This window comes from Gorilla gorilla, chromosome 7 (assembly GCF_029281585.2).
Source record: "Gorilla gorilla gorilla isolate KB3781 chromosome 7, NHGRI_mGorGor1-v2.1_pri, whole genome shotgun sequence".
Taxonomy (NCBI): domain Eukaryota; kingdom Metazoa; phylum Chordata; class Mammalia; order Primates; family Hominidae; genus Gorilla; species Gorilla gorilla.
In genome coordinates, this window is record NC_073231.2 from 90,474,784 (window position 1) to 90,484,269 (window position 9,486).

Consider the following 9,486-nt stretch of genomic DNA (forward strand, 5'->3'; position numbering starts at 1 on the left):
GTATGTATAAATCATTTCAGTCTGAAGATCATTCACTTTGTTTTTAGACAGTTGTTTTATAAGTAAATATGACATTTTAATTTTATTATATTCTTATAATATATACTAATATTTTCTAAATGTTACCTTTTTAAGTTATATAGTACAGATCCATTAGTGTTATTCCTGTGTTGCACTGAGGGGGAAAAAGAGATTAGCCAACTTTTGGCCTACCAATTGATAGAATGCAGTATGCTAGCCAGTGTGCTTAGGAAATCTGTGAATATTAGAAGCCATTGTTAAGTACATTTGTTATTTTTAAATAATTATGTTCAGTGTTCTGAAGTATAAAATTCAGCAGCTCTCAAAGTTTTGAAAATTTTTCGTTTAAAGATGAGATATCATGTGTCCACAATCAATCCTTGATACTTTCTGCCTAACATGAACCCCAAAATAGTTCCTACTGGAGAACAGGGGTCTAAGTCGCGTGTGCCTATCACCAATATATATTGGGGGAAAAACATTATTATATATAATACATATAATATCATATATAATATATAAAATATATATATTTATATATAATATATAAAATATATATATTTATATATAATATATAAAAACATTATTATATATATAAAAACACATATCCATGTGTTTCTTACAAACCACTGTCTTCTCTCAGGTATCTGTGATTCTCTTAGTTTACGAACTTACCTGTACTCTTAAAGAAACTAACCACATTTTACCTTGTAGCACCTCATGAAATTTTGACTAATGTATACAATATAATTTACTTTTCACGTTTTCATGTATTTGGTGAACAAGTCCATGATCTCATTTGTTATTTCCTTTGTATGGATCAGAGCCCCTTAACAGTTTGAGAACAATGGGAGTTTTCAAGCTGTGTTCTGTGGAGCTCTGAAATTCAAAAGCCATTAATCTATTTTATCTTGGACTTCGCTGCCCTGCTTTACGAGATGCTGGCCATTCCCATTGCCCCAACCATGGTTATGTGTGATATATATAAAGTTTTCTGTATATTATGGTATTTTGACATCTCCATAAACCTTTCTGGCTGAGGAGAGACTGCCCATCCTGGGACTAGCCACTTCTTAGAAACAGCATGGGCTCATGTCCTTTGTAGGGTCATGGCTGACGCTGGAAACCATCATTCTCAGCAAACTATCGCAAGGACAAAAAACCAAACACCGCATGTTCTCACTCATAGGTGGGAATTGAACAATGAGAACACATGGACACAGGAAGGGGAACATCACACACCAGGGACTGTTGTGGGGTGGGGGGAGGGGGGAGGGAGAGCATTATGAGATATACCTAATGCTAAATGACGAGTTAATGGGTGCAGCACGCCAACATGGCACATGTATACATATGTAACAAACCTGCACGTTGTGCACATGTACCCTAAAACTTAAAGTATAATAATAATAAAATTAAAAAAAAAGAAACAGCATGGGCTCAGCCAGGAGCATCCCTTTGATATATAAACTAACCAGTCAAGGTCCAGACCTCCTCTCTCCAGTCCATACACCCCAGGTGGCAATATTCCTCTGCCTTAATCATCCCAGGGCCAGGTACCAGACAACTGGGGGACTACCTGCATAGCTTAGAGCCCACCAAAATTATCCAAACTAGGCCAAATGCAGTGGCTCACGCCTGTAATCCCAGCACTTTGGGAAGCCAAGGTTGGCGGATCACCTGAGGTCAGGAGTTTGAGACCAGCCTGGCCAACAGGGTGAAACCCTGTCCGTACTAAAAGTACAAAAACTAGCTGGGCATGGCAACGTGCATCTGTAATCCCAGCTACCAGGGAGGCCATAGGAGAATTGCTTGAACCCAGGAGGCAGAAGCTGCAGTGAGCCAAGATCACACTACTGCACTTCAGCTTGGGCGATAGAGCAGACTCCGTCTCAAAATAAAACAAAACAAAATTATCCAGACTAGCTAATCGTAGTGTTCTCCCCACCCTGCTTTTTTTTTTTTTTCCTGAGATGGAGTCGCTCTGTTGCCCAGGCTGGAGTGCAGTGATGCGATCTTGGCTCACTGCAACCTCCACCCCCCGGGTTTAAGCAATTCTTCTGCCTCAGCCTCCAGAGTAGCTGTGATTACAGGTGCTCACCACCATGCCCTGCTAAGTTTTGTATTTTAGTAGAGATGGGTTTCACCATCTCTAGACTAGACTTCTTTTTTTATCTGTCCATGTATGGCAGCCCCTCTGTGCATATGGTCAGGCTGGTCTTGAACTCCTGACCTCAAGTGATCCACCTGCCTCGGCCTCCCAAAGTGCTGGGTGGCGTGAGCCACCATGCCCGGCCACCCTGCATTTCTTTTCCCAAGGAAACCTCAATAAAAGCTCTGGGCTAATGCTTTCCCCTTGCTCCTGTCTTCTGCCTCCTGACCACCTTGTTGTCTTAACCACGTGGCCCTGAGTAGCCTGCCTTGCCTCCCGTCACTAGGACCTATGAGTATAATACTTTGTTTTTCTGAGCCTTTCTTTTCCTCTGTGTCCTCTTGTGGCCATACCTGACTATTTAATACAAGAACAAAAAACAACGATCACAGAAAATTCCTGATGTGGAAGCTGATATGGTTGCTGATGGCCTCCTTTTCCCCATCCATTCCCTTCCCCCAGAAACCTTTGCCTCCATGAAGAATGTGCACTGCTTTCCATCTCTCTCCTAAGGGTCCTCAAATGTCACAAAAATCAGAATGGCTTCTTCTAAGAGCAAAGGATGGGAACTCCTTTGTCTTTACCTTTCTAGACTAGACTTCTTTTTTTGTCTGTCCATGTGTGGCAGTCCCTCTGTGCATATGGTCATTTAGTTATTTTGACCTTCAGATGTATTACCTTAATTTAAATGCCTACGGCTTGATATAAATGTTGTTCCTTAACTCCTATGACAGTACATTTTCCTATGTAACTCATGAAGACATCTGTAATTGCTTTAATGGTAAGTACCATTAGACTTTTCCTTGCATTCTTCCTCTCAACCTGTTTAGTGGAGAGTGATTCAGAATTCCCTGTGTCCTCATCCTGTCATTATTTTCAGAAGTTGTGGGCATTGTGTCTCACTCCACCATGCCGTGTATTGATAGACTGCTTTTGTTTCTGTTTTCATGAGAATAGCTGCTTTTCACAGCATTCAGTTCATTAGCTCCACTGGTAGGGATCAACTGTGTGTGGAAGGGGAAGGGGACAGGGACAGAGGGCAAGCTAAATCAGAGCGGGATTAAGCAACTTTCATTGTCACACAGTCACAGAGTTAGTGACCAAACTTGAACTAGAACATGGTTCTCATCAGCATTGTTTATCAAACTATATGCAAGTATGCTGGTCTCAAATGAAACTCAAAGAAACCATGAGGAAAGAATTAGGTGAATCCATCTTATAACCAGGAAACCTATTCCTATGCAATTTGCTGCCCCTGTGTTTTCTCCTTAAAATAACAATATCATGTTAATAATTATAGTTATTAATATAACTAAAATGGGGGGACGTGTGTTCCAAAATTATAGCACAAGTAAAATGAAATTGTGCATATTTAAATTTATGTGTATTATCCACCTATTTAAAAAGATTCTGCCAAGTACCTCATCAAGTGGAGTCTGACTTTCTATGTAAGACTATGTTGGAAATAAGTATAGGCCTATTGTTCTATTTTACCACTGTATTTCCTGAGTTTTTTAAGGAAGTTTGCTGAGACTTCTGTTAATCTGCAACTCAACAGAGATTTGTTGTAGAATTTGGCTTCAAAAATAATAAAATCATTTAAGCTCAACATTTCAGTGTCTCATACCTAATCTCCACTATCCTCAGTCCAATGAACAGTGTTATTTGAGGCTAAATGGTCTTAAGAATCTCAGACTTTACAGGAGTCTTAGTCAAAGCAAAATCAACTTGAGCTGAATTTGTTAATGAGAATCATACAGCTAACCCATGTATAATACTAATACATGTATTATCTTATTTAATCCTCAAAATAAATCTATGCAGTAGGTTGTGTGTCCCCCATTTTATAGAATTGAAAACCAAAGCTCAAGGTCACCTAGTTTGGGATTGAACCAAACACTCTGATTCCAGAGCCCACATTCTTGCCACTGTATTCCATGATCAACAGTATTTTATGTAACTTTTTATATTTATTTTTGACCAGGTGATACACTTTTGGCCATTCAGGCACCTTCTGGTACACAACTGGAGGTACCCATTCCAGAAATGGTATGTACGATAACTTATGTTTATATAAGTGGGAAAAATGAATCTACTGTCTCAAGAAGGATATTTTCTTTAGCTGAATGTGAGCTAATTGTGTAAACACTGTGAGTTAGTCAAGTTTTTATCTAAAAGTATTGATAGCTGAATTTGTATGTCTTTAATTCCTTGGTAAAATTATAGAACTAAATGAATCATAAATGATTTTAAAGATTATTGGCTATATCCTTAGTCATTTATTGATATCATTTAGCTCAAATAAAGTGATTTTTTAAAAAGTAATCAGAATGCTTTATCAAGTGATTTTTGTTTCATACAAAAATTAAAACTATTGTATAAAATTATTTTCAGGCTATATGAATAAGGTGTGTATGAAACAAATGAATATTGTGTTTAGACTTGGGTCCTATCCCTAAGATATCTATCCCCAAGTAACCAAATGATTTAAAATGACTTAACATTTTGATTAAATTATTTTAAATTTGAATTTTTTAAGTTAGAGGATGTCAAGAAATGACTAATGATATGGCCACTAATCTATAAAAATCAGTTAAAATGACCACATTGGGCTGGGTGCAGTGGCTCATGCCTGTAATCTCAGCACTTTGGGAGGCCAAGGCAGGTGGATCACTTGAGGTCAGGAGTTTAAGACCAGCCTGACCAACATGGTGAAACCCCATCTCTACTAAAAATACAAAATTAGCCGGGCATGGTTGTGCACGCCTGTAATCCCAGCTACTTGGGAGGCTGAGGCAGGAGAATTGCTTCAACCTGGGAGGCAGTGGTTGCAGTGAGCTGAAATCGCGCCATTGCACTCCAGCCTGGGCAACAAGAGTGAAACTCTGTCTCAAAACAACAACAACAACAACACATCTACAACTGATATAAAAATTGCCACTGAGGAAAAAGTTCAATGTACATATCAACAATCAATTCCTTTAAATTAGGTCTTTTACAAAACATTGTCTGGCTTATTAAGTCAAAGACATTTATTGACTCTATAAGTGAGTTTCATGATTTTCGTTTTCAGGTTCAGATTTTTAAAAACAAACTAATTTGAAAGCAATAACTAAAAAGGGGAGTAGAAAAAGATTACTATATTATCTACCTCCTTCCCCCACCCCCTTATTAAAAAAGTTTACATTTAGGCATTTGTATTACTGGAGTCTGAAGCCTCAGGATACAGATTACTTTTTCAGCTGGAAGAATGTTATATTTATTTCTCAGTAGGAGAAATTAGTTGTCTTTGTGCTTGCAGATGGGAAAAAAAAAGAGTTTGACTTGTGAAGCATGTTGAACTGACCAGATCTGTGGTGGCCAACTCCAGGGGATAAAGTTCCTGTATATGGAGAATACCTGGAGCATTGCTGGGCCCTGACCTATTATATAGTCACACACGGTAACAACAGATGGTTGCCAGAATTCTACAACAGAGAGTTTCTAATGATCAGTATTTGTGAAAAGCTTACTTTTTAGAAACTAGTGGTTTAGAGCCCTCAAAATTACATTCTACTCTATGTCTCTACTTTTGTGTTTTGACTTAATGACTTTATTGTGTTATGTGAATTTAGTAAGTCCCTAATAGCTTTGCCTTATTTTACTGTCTTAAGTTAGCTAGAAATGTTAATAATTATACATTTGTTTATACCCAATAACTTCAAAGGGTCAGAATGGACAAAAGAAATACCAGATCAATCTAAAGAGTCATTCAGGACCTATCCATGTGCTGCTTATAAATAAAGAGTCGAGTTCATCTAAGCCCGTGGTTTTTCCTGTTCCCCCACCTGATGACCTCACACAGCCTTCTTCCCAGTCCTTGACTCCAGTGACTCCACAGAAATCCAGCATGGCAACTCAAAATCTGCCTGAGCAACATGTCTCTGAAAGAAGCCAGGCTCTGCAGCAGACATCAGCTACAGATATATCCTCAGGTGGGTTCAGAGCCTTTTCTTTTGTAAATTAGAGAGGGAGAAATATAAAAACAGGTTGGCTTTCTTATCCAAAGTGCTTGTGACCAGAAATGTCCCAAGCACTTCTGACATTTTGGAATATTTGCATATACATAATAAGATATCTTGGGGATAGGACCCAAGTCTAAACACAATATTCATTTGTTTCATACACACCTTATTCACATAGCCTGAATATAATTTTATACAATAGTTTTAATTTTTGCATGAAACAAAATATTGACTGTGGCTTGACTGCAACCTATCACAAGGTCAGGTGTGGAATTTTCCATTTGTGGCATATATAGAGTTCAGCTTTTACCTGAAGTTTACTTGGTAAGGTTCTTTTATCTCTCTTAGTAAGTCTAGGATAAATTAGTGAAATATGTTCCAACTACCTTTAAGAAAATATGTTCCAACTATCTTTAAGTATGGACCATAGTGACTTATGCCTCTTGTTTCTCCATATTCTTTGTTATACTTTTTATTTGGGAAGCTTAGTTTTATAGAAGTGATAAATGGTCTCAACTCCAATTATGTAGGAAATCTTACTTTCCTCATTTGTTTCATTTATGAAATTTTAAAAAGCTAAAACATTTCACACTGGGTATCAGGAGTAGAGAGCACAACTCTTAATTTGGCAGTACCTTACTGATTCCAAATAAAGGGAGCATGGTAGGCAATCTCTCAGTGACTACTGAATGAATGAATGAATGAATGCTGCCAATATAGACATCATATTGCAGATAATTTAAAACTATATTGTATATAATCCAAATTGTTTATTTTACCTCTAGGATGTGTCTCATTGCTAAAATGGGAGTTCACAGGTTAAAAGTGACGCTAACAAGATATAACTGGACATGGAATGTTTTTTAGCTTCTTTTTGCCCAAAGCATCTATTCCTTTCCTTCCCCTATAAATATGTCTATACTACAGACCATTAGGATGCACAGTAGAAAAGGTAGTGCTGGCTGGGCGCGGTGGCTCACACCTGTAATCCCAGCACTTAGGGAAGCCAAGGCAGGCAGATTACCTGAGGTCAGGGGTTCGAGACCAGTCTTGCCAACATATAGTGAAGCCCTGTCTCTACTAAAAAATACAAAAATTAGCTGGGTGTGGTGGCGCACACCTGTAGTCCCAGCTACTTGGAAAGCTGAGGCAAGAGAATTGCTTGAACCCAGGAGTTGGAGGTTGCAGTGAGCCGAGATCGCGCCACTCCAGTCTGGGCGACAGAGTAAGACTCCATCTTAAAAAAAAAAAAAAAGAAAATGTAGTCCTTAAAAAGCTTACAATCTAATTAGGATATAAAGCAGGCAAGCTTTACATGGGTTTTACATGGGTTAGCTTAGACACAATTAACACATTGGCTTCAACAAAGTGTTTTTAAAAAGTGAGTATTCTGTTTTTATGGTTTCATGTTTGGAAATCCTAACTAAGGAAAGTAATTTTGGGCCACATTAGAGCGGGCCTTGAATTTCAGAGTAGTTAGGACATTTATCCAATAAACCAGTGAAGATCTGTGACCAAGGAAATAGCATAATTAGCTATAATGGTGCACACAGGAGTAATATGATTAGGAAAGATGCTTTTGGCCTTGGGAAGCAGAATTCAGAGGCGATGGAAACTGTAGATGTTTGCAGTTATGCAACTGAGAGAACATTAGGGCTAAAACAAGGGCCAAGTGTGGTGGGGCTCATGCCTGTAATCCCAACACTTTGGGAGGCCAAGGCAGGTACACTGCTTGAGCCCAGGAATTTGAGACCAACTTGGGCAATACAGTGAGACCCTATCTCTAAAAAAAAAAAAAAAAAAAATTAAAAATTAGCTAGGCATTGTGACGTGTGCCTGTGGTCCCAGCTACTGGGGAGGGAGGCCAAAGTGGGAGGATTGCAAGCCTCGGAGATCAAGGCTGCAGTGAGCCATGACAGCACTTAATGTACTCCAGCCTGAGTGACAGAGCGAGATCCTGTCTCAAAATAAATAAATAAAAAGGCTAAAACAGCGATTACAGTGAGATCAGGAAGAGAAATAACGAACAGATTTGAGAAACACTGTAGGCAAAATAACATTTCATGTGTGAGATCTGGAGATAAAGTTAACAGGAATGGAAAGTGATGTTGAAGTTTTAAGGTTGAATAACTGGGAGAATTATGAAACTACTGACTAAAACTGAGTCAGTTTTTTGGTAGAATGATGATGAGGTTTTTTGTTGTTGTTTTTTTTTTTTTTTTTTGGCAGGGTCTTACTTTGTCAGCCAGGCTGGAATGCAGTGGCACGATCTCAGCTCACTGCAGCCTCAAGTGATCCTCCCACCTCAGTCTCCCAAGTAGTTGGGACTATAGGCACGTGCCATCAATGTCTGGCTAATTTTTTTGTATTTTTTGTAAAGACGGGTTTCACTATGTTGCCCAGGCTGGTCTGAACTCCTGAGCTCAAGCGATCCGTCCGCCTCACTCAGCCTCCCAAAGTGCTAGAATTATAAGCATGAGCCACCACGCCTGGCAGATAATGAGTCTTTTGGTCTTCGTCTGGAGTTTGGAAGTTTAACAGTAATGCCAGGCACAGAGTAAGTGCTCATGAAAACAACCTGTCCACAAAGTACTAGTACTTTAAATAAATGTGCATGTCAGTCAAGCTGCTGCTGTGACTACTTGTGTTTAAATATAAGTATCTTTTACTGTTAACAGAAATATAACCAAACTTTATTACTGTTTCCAGCAGGATCTATTAGTGGAGATATCATTGATGAGTTAATGTCTTCTGACGGTAAGTAGGTTAAAATTTTACTCACTTATCAGTAATGCTTTTGTGGAATTTATAAGTGAAACATGATTTAAAAGAAATGAACATACATTTGCTACCTGCTTTACTATGAAGATTCATGAAAATTCTCCCTTAACACTTACAGTAAGTAATAGGCATCCTTCAGAATTTATTTTTCTTTGCTTGCATTTTGAGGGAAAGGAATCCATATGAGGATACTTCTCACCTTCATTGAAAATAAACTGTTAGCCCTTTCCACTCCTGAAGGATCTGGTCCAAGAAGAGTAAAATAACTTGTCTAAATCAGCAAGTGATCTGAACACCTGCTTTTGTAAATACCCCTACCCGGGCCAATTTCAAGCTGCCAATGGGAAGTCACTGAATTAGTATTAATATTAACCACATTGTCATCTAACCTGAAAAATTATTAAATATCAGTTAGCTACAATATGCTAATTACTTTAATAATTTCTCTCCTTCTGTAAGTTCTTGGATCAGAGTCCTACTACCTAACAAATATAGTAGAAACCTACGAAGTGGTAGCAGTTAAGTTAG

General features: G+C 38.4%; 1 protein-coding gene across 2 annotated transcripts in view; it reads left to right on the top strand.

The window, feature by feature from the left end:
• Positions 1 to 9,486, top strand: part of E2F5 (E2F transcription factor 5) — a 37,197-nt gene that overhangs the window by 25,947 nt on the left and 1,764 nt on the right. The window contains exons 4-7 of one of the 2 annotated variants that reach the window (XM_004047214.5): positions 2,911 to 2,954; positions 4,158 to 4,222; positions 5,880 to 6,147; positions 8,887 to 8,934. In XM_004047214.5, coding sequence (XP_004047262.2) covers positions 2,911 to 2,954; positions 4,158 to 4,222; positions 5,880 to 6,147; positions 8,887 to 8,934 — 425 coding nt within the window. The remainder of the gene's footprint in view (positions 1 to 2,910; positions 2,955 to 4,157; positions 4,223 to 5,879; positions 6,148 to 8,886; positions 8,935 to 9,486) is intronic. The other variant, XM_019032727.4, reaches the window with a different exon arrangement.